The sequence below is a fragment of the Daktulosphaira vitifoliae genome, unplaced genomic scaffold, assembly GCF_025091365.1.
Source record: "Daktulosphaira vitifoliae isolate Bord-2020 unplaced genomic scaffold, ASM2509136v1 Scaffold_1, whole genome shotgun sequence".
Classification (NCBI taxonomy): Eukaryota; Metazoa; Arthropoda; class Insecta; order Hemiptera; family Phylloxeridae; genus Daktulosphaira; species Daktulosphaira vitifoliae.
In genome coordinates this window covers 11,793,340-11,807,620 of record NW_026099572.1, presented here as the reverse complement: position 1 = coordinate 11,807,620, position 14,281 = coordinate 11,793,340, and the positions used below count along the sequence as shown (strand labels likewise).

Below are 14,281 nucleotides of genomic sequence, written 5' to 3'. Positions count from 1 at the left end.
CACACATCAGCTGTCCTCATGTTGCATTCAATAACATCCCTCAATCTCCTTTTTGGTCTTCCTCTACCTCTTCTTGCTTCAAAATTCATTTCTATAAATGTTCTTACACCTTTNATTTCTATAACTGTTCTTACAGCTTTCGATTCTTCTTTCCTCATACCATGACTAAACAATCTAAGTCTATTTTCTGTCATCTTATCCACGATTGACGCAACACCTATACTTCCTCTTATATGCTCGTTCCTTATCCTATCTTCTCTAGTCACTCCACTCATCCAACTAAGCATTCTCATCTCTGCTACACTTATTCTCTGCTCTACTTTTTTATCAACCGCTCAACACTATGAACCATACATCATAACTGGCTTCACAATTTCATACTAAATTTAAAAACTATAATTAGTATTTATTCATATATTATATTTTAAAATCAAAGAACTACTAATCAGGATATAATTAAAGAAATAAGAGTTGATGTTGCTGTTGCTTTTGGAATAATCCACCAATTTCTCTAAATGAAACACTATCTACAGATTTGCATCGAAGCGTTTCTTATGATAGTGATTTTAATCACTCTTATTAATTAGTCTGGTTAGTTTCTAATATCCTAACTAAGAGGCAACGAAACGGCAGAGCCAGTTCACGAGTACCATATAACGTGATTATGTACAATTTTTTAACCAACCAGTCAAAATTGACACTTTAAGATAATAATTTATTAAAAGATCTATTGCTTTGTCATTCTTTACTCAAATTTATTAACTTTAAATAATTGGGATAACATAAATTTACTTACTTCTTTTATTCTTGCAAATTGCTGTAAAATGATTTGATAAATATCTCGATATGTTTATATATGCTTAGAAGTATTTAATTCGCACTTCGTCAAAAGATAAATGATTAAAACAAGTTCTTTTCATATATAAATAAAACGCGTAAAAATCAGCCGACAACAACACAGGGCTGTGACTGATAATTGTTTCTCATCATTATTATATTGAGATAGCATGTTTAACAATTGATAAATTGATATATATATATAAATAATAAGAAATTGTGTTGAACATCGTATTTGTTATGACAGATAAATGATTTATTTGTTTACAAGTTATTTAAAATACAGATTATACATTTTTCATTGATAATTTTAAGATGCGTAATGCAAAGCATTGAGCATATTACGACATTATCAAGTATTAAGTATAAATACATAGATTTCAGGTGTATTTTTACAAAATAACGCATTTCTCATAACGCAAGGCATAAATCCATTTTATTTTAAAAAATGTTTTTATTTATGTACTAGGAAACTCATATTTGGTATTTAAAAAAAAATTTAAATGCTGGGCGACCACCCTAGATGATTTATTATGGATTGTCCCTTTATAAATTATGTTTTTAATAAGATTGGGATGAGTTTAGTTTCTCTTTGATTTTTTTTAAATTTTCGTTATGCTGTGTAGTACACGAGTTAAATACTTAAATTCCAAAATTTAGCAGGTAGTACTCGCACATTACAAACTCTACCTGTAGATATAACTATACTGGAAAAGTAATTATCTTAATCACTCCTTGAAAAAATGTAGACATACCATTCATAGGTAGCGCTTCTACAAATTTACCGAGAATAATGTAACCAATTTTTTATCAATGCAAAATGTTGCGAACTCGAAATGTATTATTATTTTCACCAAGGCCACTGGTTGTGTGAGTTTAGTTGATTACCAGAGGTAACTGTTGTAATTTCCAAAATATAGTGTTTTTATTCAATTTTTAGATTATGTTAGTCGTGTAATAATTGAAATTAATTTAAAAATTTCTTGTGTCATGGAAAATCTTTTAAATTGATCTTAATAAATTTATTTGCAAATTTTGTTTCAATAAAATATCATTTATTTTAAAACTCTAGGCTATGAAGTTTCTTTAAAATAAATTGAACAAGTAAATATCACATCCATATACATATATTTTTTTCTTTTTTATTATGTTTTCATTAGCGAAAATTGCATACTATGCCTGTAATGATGACGACAAAAAAATGTATGACAGCATAAAAGTACTTCCTTCAATTGAAATAAAAATCTGTTGTATTGATATTTTTAACCATATGAATGATAAAAATAAGTTTTTTAATTGTGATCAACGTTCAAGGTGGAAAGATATTGATCATGAATATTATGGAAAAACTACTGTGACCTGTATAGCAGCTGAAAATGGACATTTGGAATGTTTGCAGTATGCTTATGAAAATTTTTGTCCGTGGGGTAAAGGGACTACTGCAGAGGCAGCTAGAAATGGTCATTTAGAATGCTTAAAATATGCTAATGAAAATGATTGTCCAAGAGATAAATGTACAACTACTAGAGCTGCTGAAAATGGGCATATTGATTGTTTAAAATATGCCCATGAAAATTTTTATGTTTGGGGTGATGGCACCATTAGAGAATCTGCTAGAAATGGTCATTTAAATTGTTTGAAATATGCTTATGAAAATGGATGTTTTCCTGAAGAAGGTACAGCTGCAGTGGCTGCAGAAAATGGTCATCTAAAATGTTTACAGTACATATATTCAAATTTTGGTAATTTTTGTTGGGATAATCACCCCACATTAGCAACTGAAATGTTTGATCATTTATTTTTAATTAGATCCAATATTGATGCTGATTCTGAAGTACCACTGGTTCCTGCCCTAGCTGCTTCAAAAGGGCATTTAGATTGTTTGATGTTTGCTCATAAAAATGGATATATGTGGGATTATCGAGTTACTGAACTTGCTGCAACTTATGGCCAACTAGATTGTTTGAAATATGCTTATGAAAATGGCTGTGATTGGGTTTGTACTGTAACAGAGGAAGCAGCAGCTAATGGACATTTAAACTGTCTGAAGTATGCCTTTGAAAATGGCTGTGAATTTGGTGATTTGACTATTGAAAAAGCTGCTGAAAATGGTAATTTAGATTGTTTAAAATTTGCACACGAAAATGGACATAGGTGGATTGCAGAAAGTGGTTTAAGATTTTCTGAGTTTTTAAAAGAGAATAATTTGTTAGATTTACATGAGAGAACTTTCAGATTAATTAATGAATTTGACCCATTTAAAAGTGTCACTAAGAAAGCTGCTAAAAATGGACATTTAAATTGTTTGAAATTTGCTCATGAGAGTGGTTATAAATGGGATTGTAAAGTTACTATAGCAGCTGCTGCAAATGGGCATTTAAACTGTTTAAAATATGCTCGAGAAAATGGATGCGAATGGAATGATTTAGTAACAGAAGTAGCTGCTAAAAAAGGACATTTAAAATGTTTAAAATATGCACACGAGAATGGGTGTCCATGGAGTGATAAACTTACTAAAGTAGCTACCGAATATGGACATTTGCATTGCTTAAAATATGCACACGAGAATGGGTGTCCATGGAGTACAGATACCATAAAAGTAGCTTCTCTATTTTTAAATAAAGATTGTTACAATTATGCTGTTAAAAATGGTTGTCCAGATTAATTAACCATTAAAATACTTGATTATATGTGATAAAGAAGATTCTAAGAGAATTCCAAGACTTTAATAGTTATATAAGTAAGTTTATTATAGAATAATAATATTTTTTTACTTTATATCATATTGTTTTACAATTATTATTGAATTATAAAATATTTTTTATTGCTCTTATACAATTTATAATATATTTTACTTCAATGTATCAACATATGACATCACTGTCCTACAAGAAATGATAAATTATTTTCATTTATTTTTGAAATATATGAAAAATTTCATAACTTAAATAATTTCAATAAAAATATAGTTATATGTTATCAACTTATTCATTTGCTCATAAATCTAAAAGATTAATCATTCAAAAAATTTTCCAACCATAATTTATTGTTATAAAAAATAAAATTTTCAACCCTTGCTCTAAATAGAAACCATAAACTAAGTTTATAATTAGGTGAAAAGAGAAGCATGGCTGGGAAATGACAAGTGATAGTAAAATAGTTGCATCCACTCTTCACCTCTAATCAAAACTTTAAATTGTTAATAACTCTTAAAATACTGGTCCAAAAGTTATTATTGACCAGTCATTTCTTAATTACTTCATTATCTATTAAATAAGGTAGTAAATTATTTACGTTGTTCTTTGAAGAAATAAAGTTGACACCCCTATAAGTTATAAGGTATGATTTTAAAAAGTAATCTAGAGCTGATAAATCAATATGTCACTAAAAAATACAAACTATTTTTTCTTGTTTATTGTATTTAATTTGCAAGTATTCAGGTGGTTTATGATAAACTGATCACCATGTATATACATGAATTTTGACTAGATAAAATAACTTTCCAATGTTACATACTACTATGATAAAATGGAAAAAAAGTTTAAAATATTTTCATTAACATTTAATTTTATTTACAGCAATGTTTAAATGATGAAGTTGTAAATTCAATTCTATTTATTAAAATTATTTAAACCTAATTAATCTTTGGGAAATTTTTTCTTAAAATCTTCCAATTCACCTAAAATAAAATAGAAATATAATATCAGTTATATATTAATAATCAATTATATGCATTTTACTTTCATCTAAATTGACTAATTTATTTTTAAAACTTTGTTGACCCGTTGTTGGATTTTCAGTGATTATAGATATTAATGACTTGTTTCCATCTTTCATAGTGATAGTTTTTTCAATTTGTCCCGATTGTAATTTACTTGTAATAACTTCTTTTTCTAACATTCTTCCATCATGTAAATGATATATTCGATTCACATTGTAAGAATTAGAATTCTGAAAGTAATTTAAAATTATTAGTAACTTATTAAAAACTAATTTAGTAATTTACCAGTGTAATATTAGGCAGTCTTTGAAACATGTTTCCTTCGTATGATTCATTTAATTTGATATCTTTTGTTAAACTGATAAAACAAAAAATTATTAAATATATAAATATAATAATTATAAAATATACTATTTTTATGTTGTAAAAAAAAAATTATTTTACTAATTGTAGTCAATTTATAAATTTAGTAGCTAAGTTAATAACTTAGTTTTCATAAAGGTCTTTTGCTCTCTAAAAGGCTAGTTTTTTTTGTATTATATTGAATATAACAAATTGAAAGAATCAATATTAACATGTAACTTCACATAAATTGAAAAATGTCATTTTTTTCAAAAAAAAATATGTTTTCATTTAGTTAAAAATTATATCCCAAAAAATGAGCTGATATACTTTAATTGTAAAATAACAAAATTTTATAGTGAAATACATTATATGAATAGGTTGCTTATATATTTACGTATTATATTAAAGAAAGGTTTTATTACATTAAAGTGAACTAATTGAAAATTATATTTCACTTTAATCCACTAATTTTCTGATTTATTATTTTATTAAATTTCTAGTTATATTTAGTTTATTTTTTATATTATAGTTTAAAAATAAATAAGAATCGTTTTTAAAAAGTCTTTTACAGATATCTAAATGTTTTGGCAAATTTAATAACTTTTCATCCAGCAAATATTTTGCATTTTTTTAGAAAAAAAATAAAGTTTACAGTTTTGAACTATTTTAAAGCATATATTTTATTGATTTTAATAATAAAAAAAAATTGTCCAATGAGAGTCCAACTAAGAAAAAATAGTAACAGACAAAAAAAATAAATACATCATGGTAAAATAAATACTTTATCAGTTTTGCTTCAAAGCTAAAATAACCAAAATTTTTTTAATTTTTAAAATAGCCATTTTTTTGTATACTTACTATATATTAAAACAATTGTAACTTAATAAGTACTTATCCTTAAGTTGTTATCAACCCATCAAAATTTTATATGAGAAAAAGGCTATTTTTGAAGTACTAAAAAAATAATTTTTTTCTTATTAGAAATAAATATCCTAACATATTCTCTGTATAATCTATAATTTATTATTTAGTGAATTTTTTTTAGCCTTTATACATTTTTTATTTTTAGTGTAACTATTACCGTGGATTTAGAAAATAGCGTTGAGCCATATAATTCGACCTAGGTATACCATTAAATTGATTTTCTTCTTGAGCAAATGGTTTATTCGAAACTAAAATAAAATAAATATTTATGGTTTTACACATTTTATATTAACTTTATATATTTTCAAATCAGTATAGCTAATAACATTTGTACAAGAAAGAATGGAAAAACCTAGTTCAGTTGAATAAGAAAACTTTAAAGAATTATCTACCATAGCTTGATATAACCAAGCTTAATAGGCCAACCAATCTTATAATTATATTTTTAACTCTATAAATCTTTTTTGAACTTACATATATTTGTATCATTATTAATAAAATTATCTGAAAACAATTCATCAACCAATTCAGGAGCAAAAGTTTTTATAATGTCACCAATACTTTGATGAAACATATGAATACTATCTTCAATATTTGGGAAGTTAGGATCTGAAAAAGTAAAACTATCAATCAATAAACTTAATAGTTAGTAACTCTCGGTGTTTTATATCATAAAATAAATTTATGTAATTTATTGAACAAATAATTCTTTAATTTTTCTCATAATGGTGAATAATAAAAGAAATGTTTACACAACTCATTCAAGTCATACCAACGTCATCACGGAATAGAATGATACCCAGGTTAACATATTTAGCAATAAATAGCAAGTCTATTAACGAAAAAATATATTGGTTCTAATTGCAAGGTAACTTTTCAAAATGTTTTATTTTTACTTGAAATATTTACAGGAGTATCCACATTTTTAGTTATGAGCTGACATTTCGAACTAGTTGCAATCTCCATCTACAGAGTGATAGTTATAGGCTCGTGGTTATAACTATACTGTTGATTTATTAATTATAATTGAAATTTGCACCATTGTTTTAAAGAATTGATATATTACTCATGCTCAATAAAAAAAGGCCACCCCAAAAAATACTAATGTTAAATAAAATTAATTAAATTGACTCACTTTGTTAAAACAAATACAGATGGTAAAAAAAAAATGTTAATTATGAAATATTTGTCAATCATAGGGTTGTGTTTAAATTCATGTAATAACAACTATAACTTATTTCCAGCCATCACTATAACATTAATAACTTCTGAAATACTGGTCCAAATCTGTTATCGACTAGCATTTTCTTAAGTGGATAATTCTTATAATCTATTAAATTATTTATGTTGCTGTTAAACAAGCAGAGTTGACACTCTTATGCTTAGAGACAAGTGTAAACATACTTTATCATTGATAAATTAAAAAAAAAAACATAAAAGAAATAAAAAAAAGTTATTTATTTTATTTTTCGATTAATTATGAGGTTGGTGATAAATGAATTACCTTGTATACTGTAAAGTATTGATTTGGTAAACTTTCCTTTTATTATTATTACACTTTTTTTTTTAATCAAGATATTTATATACATTTAATGGCCTAATATAAATTTAGAGAATTTTTGAAACAAAACAAATTTTGTTTTGAATAACTTAAATATTCATTATTACAAAAAAGAATATCTTGTTAAACATTTTTTTTGTATTTATTTTCTCTTTACCTGTAAATATTTGATGGTCATTAGGATTTGATATTTCATGACCATTTCTTGAAGGAAGTTCAAATTTTGATGGAATTTCATCTCTAAAATTTAATATAATAAAAAATAATAATGTTAATACAAAATTTTCCAGAATACTTACTGGTTTTCAATGTTATTGAAACGAAATAAATTTTTAAAAAAATTTGTAAAATCCATACTGTGCTATTTTAATAATTAAATTTGTTCAATCTCTTGGTTTTCTATGATCAATGCAATATACACAATAATTGTAAATGATTTTACAAGTTAGAACATTATTTCTAGTTTACAAGCAAATTATATAAATAAATGTAGTTGGTTTCATAATATATCATTATTATCTGATAAATTCATCAAAATAGTAGAAATGTTGACTAAAACCAATTTATAGAGAATGAGTTGATTTTTATTAGTCATTAAAATATATTATTAAAACCACAGAATAGTTAAAAAAATTTTTTTGATTTGTCCCATGTTAGTAATTATATTTATATATTTGTAATTATCATTATGTTGGTACTTTAGTGATAAGATGTTAAAATCTGGAACTGATAATTAATTGGTAAATTTTAAGATACTATCACTTAAAATATTAAAAGGTCGTAAAATTTGTTGATAACTTTTAAAAATTAATTGATTGAACCATTTATTTAATATCTTTAGTCATTGATTTGCTTTTATTAAAATCTACTATTATATTATTAAAATGTCTTTTAAATATGTAAAAAAGGTAAGCATTCATAATTTATAATTATTATTATATTACAGTGTTAAAAAACCAAGTATAAATTTATATTTCTACTAACATACCATACTCATTTATTTTCGAATATTCTATTTTTTGTACAACTATATAATATCAAAAATTTAGTTATTGATAATGCTAATTATTATTAATATTTATAAGTAATTAATACATCTTTTTTAAAGTTTTAACAGAATGAAGTTAAATAATTTATAAGGTGGGAAAAATTGGGTGAATAAAATAAAATTACCATGATTTAGTTAAGTAATGCACAATAGACCTATCTTCACTTAAAATGCAACACCTTATATTTAAATTTTTCAATATTTTAGGAGAGTTCAATAATGATTTTTTACTGGTATATATTTTAGTTATTAACTAATATGATTTATTGTACCTTTGTAATTTTATTGTCTAAACATTAGAAAATAATTGAAATAATTTAATTAGTAAATTCAGTCCATCACTGTGTGTTTTAGATTAAGGGGTCAACTTGGCCTAGTGTGTAGAAACATATGTTTTGGCACAGTAGTCTTGGTTCAATTCTCAGGGTGGTAACAAAATTTTGCTTGTTATTTTCTCATTGATGGTGTCTTGTCTCTGGTGCAAGCCATCCATATTACCTGTCCCGTCCATTATGAACTTCCTATCATGTGAAAGAGGGCCACCACCCTCTATAGCAAGTTAAATTAGAGAAATAAATAGATGCAAAATGATCAATTATTTAACTGTATTTTATATTTTTATTTTAGCTTACATAAATTTGATTATTCAAAAGAAAAATGTAATTTAATATTTTTTGATTCTTAGACCACAGGTCTTACTCGTTTAAATGTAGCCAAAAATCCGCAATATACACTTAATGTATTATATGGAAAAATTCTGCGAACAATTCAAAAAATGCCAGAAAATGCATCATATAGAAAGTATACCGAAAAAATTGTATCTGATCGAGCTAAAATTGTTAAAGAAGTATGTTTAAAATACTAGGTCTTACAAATTTATTTCAGTTTAACTAATATTTAAATTTAAAAAAACACAATATAAAGTTTAAAAAAAATTTAATGTAAAAAAAAAAGCTTTTTTAGTTTTATTTAATAGCTTATTTAATGAAGTTTAATTGTTACAGAGTGATACTGTAGAAGATATCGAAAAAAAGATTAATTGTGGTCAAGCTGAAGAGTTAATTATTCAAGCAGAAAATGAATTGATATTATCAAGGAAAATGTTAGCATTCAAACCATGGGATCCTATCATTGCAAAACCTAATGCAGATCAATGGGTGTGGCCACCAGCAGGAAAATAATTTTATATAGTGAAAAAATTCATTAGTATTTTGTTGTTTCATTAAATTACAACTGTATTATAAAAAATAATCTTGTAAATTCAATAAAACCATTTTCATAAATTTAATTGTATTAAATTATGTTTGTTAATAATGTTATCGGTGATAGTTTTATTAGTAGGTAACTTATATGTACTGTATAATTTTAATAACAGTTTGAAAAAATATAATTCATAGAAAATAATAGCACTAAAAATGTGAAATAAAATTATAATAAATGTTGTTACAAACTATGTTAAAATAATTTTACATTTATATTAAAATTTATTATTAGGTAATTATTACACAAAATTACTTTTATTAAAAATAATAAAAAATGATTATTAATATATTGTTTATGATAATCAGTAAACAATGATATGAACATATTGTTTCCAGTAGTCAGTAACAGTGAGATTGTACAAAAAGAAAAATAATAAACTTAACATTTCATGATGATATTAGTTGAGTAGATGGAACATAACTTTTAACTTCCTCCCAAACAAGTTCTGAAAAAAATATATGATGTGATAACATTAATTTAATAGTTTATATCAGAGCTGACCAGCTGACTTATATTGATCCATTCTAAGCCTGGTCCTTCAGTAAATCATGTTTAAAACCCATCACATTAGATTTTATACCATATAATGTAATAATAAAAATTTAAATAATAGGCAGATATGATAATTGATAATAAAAAATTTGCGAAGTTTTATAGATAAAAATATTTCATCATAAAAAATATATTAAAATACCTCAAAAACGTTTGATAATAATTGCATTAGTACATTGTTAAATTGGCCTTATTCTTTTTTTGTATGGAGCAATGATAGTTTGGTTACATTAAATTTTATAATTTGTGAATCTATTGCTATTTAGTGCATTAATATTTAAATCCATATGAATCTGGTCTGGATTAATTAATTGTTTACTGTATGCTTAATGACTCATAAGTGGGACCATTTAAATTTTTATAACAAATTTTATAATCATACAGGTCCGATATAATTATTTTAATTACAAGTCTGGATCATCCAAGAAAGGTTGGGTATGGGCTTAGCCTAGCCTAACTTATGCAAAGCTCTAGTTGCTACTTATTTCTGGACTTAAAAATGTCATACAACATATGTATTCTATATTAATTCAAAAGGAAATCAGTTGATTAATTAAATGTTCTTGATTTTAATCAATCAATATTTTTCTTTTGAATTTCAATCTCAGAGTACATTTTTTTTCTGTAAAACAAATACATAACTAGCAACATTGTAAACATTTTGAAGGGCAGAACAGTATAAATATTCTATTAATAAGATTATTTAAATAACCTTTCCATTTTTCTACATTTAATTCCATATCTTCAAAACTTTGATCATAAGGAGGAGAATTTGGTTCATCTGTTGGATCCGCATACTGAACTAAGTATGGATGTGCTAAGGCTTTTTCAGCAGTCATTCTTTTGTCAGCATCTAATTCCAACATTTCTTCTAATAGTTTAATTGCTATCCAAAATATAAAATTTATTAATTTAAAAAAATGTTAAATTAAGAATAATTTCTCTTTAATAAAAAATACTATAGTTGTATTAACTAACGAACGCAGAATTACATGCATTTATACATTTTGTTTAAGTTACTTTGAAGGGTTCCCAAGTTTGTCGTAACTTTTTGGTAGGATTATATAGGAGTGTAGAAATATTTTTCGTTTTAGGGGTATACACCTTTTTATTTCCCAATAAATAACACAATAACAGTATATTATTAAGTTTTGAAGTCAATTAATAACAATTTATACTGGTCGATAATATATTCGGAATAACTTAATAAAATTTATAAATCCATGCTCTAATAATTTAAAGAAAATATTGCTTTAAAATGTTTAAAACTTAGAAAACAAATCATTTAATAAAAAAATTTTTAAATATATTTTAACAAGAATCTTATATTTACTTTTTCAAAATATGCTGAAAATGTAATCATAAAATTATGGAAATACATTGTATTTTACCTAATGGATTTGCTCCTTTAAAAACTTCTCCAAAGTCTTTCTTCTTCATAACTGGTAAAGATTGAATATACTTTTTTGCCTAAAAATTAAGATATATCTTATATTACATATACATCATTGGTTAATAAGGAAGACATAAAACCAACACCAAACAAAAAAAGCATAAACTATGATAAACAAACCTCTGAACTTTTAATTTTATTTAAATATTCTACAGACGGTGTTCCACATAAAACTAATACACGTGTTAAATGATCCACATCTATATTTAAGCTCTGTTAAGGATTACAATAACATAACATTCGTTAACTTACCGACTCGCTAGAAATCTTTAACATCAACTCATTGGAAGGTGTTCCTAATATTTCCAAAATCAAATTTAACTGTTGAATGTCTTTATAATCATCATAAGAAAAAATTTAATTACGTACAAACTTATTTTCTTCACAATACACAACAAATTTAAATGTTATCAAAAGGATACGATCAGTACCAGGAAACAATGTTCTTCCTGTAAGTAGTTCAGCCATTATACATCCCACAGACCAAATATCAACTATTATACCATAACATTAAATTTAAAATATAAGATACAACATATATTTGAGGCATTTCATGAAAAAGTCAGTAATCTTAATTTTTATATTTTACACTTTTGAAATGCATCTAAATATACACTCAATATAAATAAATAATGAGTTCTAAGAAATATTATATGATTATTTGTGATAAAAAGCAAATTTTTCATACACTTAAATTATTATTATTGTATTTAGAAATTGTAACTAAAAAAAAATAGATTGATGACTTTATCACACAATTTTTCATTTGTAGGTAATAACCTGTTTGATTGTAATGCATCCAATTTAACATTATTTCTGGAGCCCTATACCATCTAGTAGCTACATAACCAGTCATTTCACTTTCTGTTGGTCTAGCTAAACCAAAATCTAATATTTTTAATTCACAATCTTCATTGACACCAATATTCGATGGTTTTAAATCCTAAATATTTTTTTTTATTAACAAATAGTTCAACCTATTCACCATTATTAATATACTCTGTGTATTATCCCGGCTGAATGTATGTACTTTAAGCCTCTTAATATTTGATAGACAAGGAACTGAACATGATCATCAGATAACTTTTGAGTTCGTATAATATTGTTTAAATCTGCTCCCATCAAATGAGTCACTAAATATCTACAATATACATTTGTAATATAACACATATTTTTAAATTACAGAAATACTTATAATAGTTCTTAATATTATTGTTCTTAGGATTTTTATGTTGAAGAAAGCTGAAAAGCTCTTTTTTATTTTTACTTTATGAAATATCACAAACAAGTTGGTAATAATATGAATAAATGAGTTACTCACAACTGATTGAAATTGTTGATGGAATTTGCTGGTGTAAATACATCCAATAAACCAATCACCTACAAAAAAATTTCCATTGTTAAGTCAAATTACAATTATAAAGATGTACAAAATTACATTGAAAATACTTAAACAACAAATTAAAATTTTTGCAAAACTCGAGAAAATTAATTACACAAAACCCTTATAATTAAACACTAAAATAATGTATTAACTATACATTTAGTATAGTTGACACTTTAGTATTACCTATTTAACTAAGATCAAAGATTATAATTTTCAATGATTTTTTAATAAAATAAAAATTAGCAACTTACATTTTCATGATTCATATGTTTCAACATACGTAATTCACGATATGTCCGTTTTGCATGAACAGCTGATTGAAATGGTCTAGCAAGTTTTTTAATAGCTACTTTTAATCCGGTTTGATTATCAACTGCAGAGCTATAAAAAAAGAGAATATAAAATTAAAAATTCAACAAATTTTATAGAATTTAGTACCAAACTTGTCCATAAGCTCCTAAACCAACTGCTGCTAGCATTTGGTAACGTTCTGGCACTTCCCATTCTGTTTTATTTATTTCAATTTTATAATACTTCATTTCGAAATTTAAAAATTAATTAATGTTGCTAGCATATCATATGTATTTCTCTAAAAAAACTAATTTTTTAAAATTAATTTACATATTTATTTGTATTTTCGCATTTTTTATTTTGAGATTCTGTTCCGATAATGCAGATAGCGCCTTGTCCTAAATATGAAAGACTTGAAATATTTTTAATTGGCGATTGTGATTGGTGTGTATCCACTACGATTATACGGACTTTCCCAACTCTTTAAACCTTATTTGTAATAGATACAGCCGTAGTAGACGATAAATAGTAGGCACAATATATAAACAACGTTAGTAATTTTAATATTTTTTTTGGCTGCAGTTAGAGAATTTTGATAATAAAATAACTACTACTACGATTTTCATTAAAATTCAAGTTTTTAACTTTCACATTAGTAGCAATGAAGCCATGTCCTTGGACTTCAGTGTAACCCAATACCGCTATATTTTTAGATTGCAGCTAATTTTTTCATTACGAATACAATTTATAACACGACTATCATGTATCATTTCATTTACCATACACTTTTGTTAAGCAAAACATAACAGAGCACACTATAAAAAAAACTAACAATTTATGATTGATATATCACATGAACTAAGATAAACCATTTATCTTAGTTCGTATTTGTGTGTAGG

The 14,281-nt window shown here is 24.9% G+C and overlaps 4 protein-coding genes across 8 annotated transcripts; 2 read left to right on the top strand and 2 right to left on the bottom strand.

Annotated features, from left to right (window-relative positions):
• Positions 1-835: 835 nt before the first annotated feature.
• LOC126893572 (mitogen-activated protein kinase p38b-like) lies at positions 836-14,261 on the bottom strand. Of its 5 annotated transcripts, none has more exons than XM_050663908.1 (10): positions 13,530-14,261; positions 13,343-13,472; positions 13,026-13,084; positions 12,704-12,845; positions 12,485-12,647; positions 12,127-12,198; positions 11,825-11,904; positions 11,643-11,721; positions 10,964-11,137; positions 836-912 (listed from the first exon to the last, which is right to left on the bottom strand). In XM_050663908.1, exons 1-10 carry the CDS (start codon positions 13,628-13,630, stop codon positions 851-853), a joined length of 1,062 nt encoding a protein of 353 aa, XP_050519865.1. In that variant the 5' UTR covers positions 13,631-14,261; the 3' UTR covers positions 836-850. The 5 variants fall into 5 exon arrangements, with proteins under 5 accessions (XP_050519865.1, XP_050519868.1, XP_050519864.1 ...); XM_050663911.1 differs by lacking the exon at positions 11,825-11,904 and adding an exon at positions 11,957-12,036 and having other exon boundaries at positions 13,535-14,260; XM_050663907.1 differs by lacking the exon at positions 11,825-11,904 and adding an exon at positions 11,957-12,036 and having other exon boundaries at positions 13,530-14,258.
• Positions 1,636-3,577, top strand: LOC126893567 (uncharacterized). Its single transcript, XM_050663892.1, has 2 exons — positions 1,636-1,730; positions 2,152-3,577. Exons 1-2 carry the CDS (start codon positions 1,651-1,653, stop codon positions 3,500-3,502), a joined length of 1,431 nt encoding a protein of 476 aa, XP_050519849.1. The 5' UTR covers positions 1,636-1,650; the 3' UTR covers positions 3,503-3,577.
• Positions 4,386-7,991, bottom strand: LOC126893574 (uncharacterized). Its single transcript, XM_050663912.1, has 7 exons — positions 7,688-7,991; positions 7,546-7,628; positions 6,302-6,436; positions 5,985-6,075; positions 4,844-4,916; positions 4,578-4,788; positions 4,386-4,516 (listed from the first exon to the last, which is right to left on the bottom strand). Exons 1-7 carry the CDS (start codon positions 7,741-7,743, stop codon positions 4,476-4,478), a joined length of 690 nt encoding a protein of 229 aa, XP_050519869.1. The 5' UTR covers positions 7,744-7,991; the 3' UTR covers positions 4,386-4,475.
• Positions 8,141-9,724, top strand: LOC126893579 (NADH dehydrogenase [ubiquinone] 1 alpha subcomplex subunit 5). Its single transcript, XM_050663918.1, has 3 exons — positions 8,141-8,296; positions 9,122-9,283; positions 9,441-9,724. Exons 1-3 carry the CDS (start codon positions 8,273-8,275, stop codon positions 9,615-9,617), a joined length of 363 nt encoding a protein of 120 aa, XP_050519875.1. The 5' UTR covers positions 8,141-8,272; the 3' UTR covers positions 9,618-9,724.
• Positions 14,262-14,281: the final 20 nt, after the last annotated feature.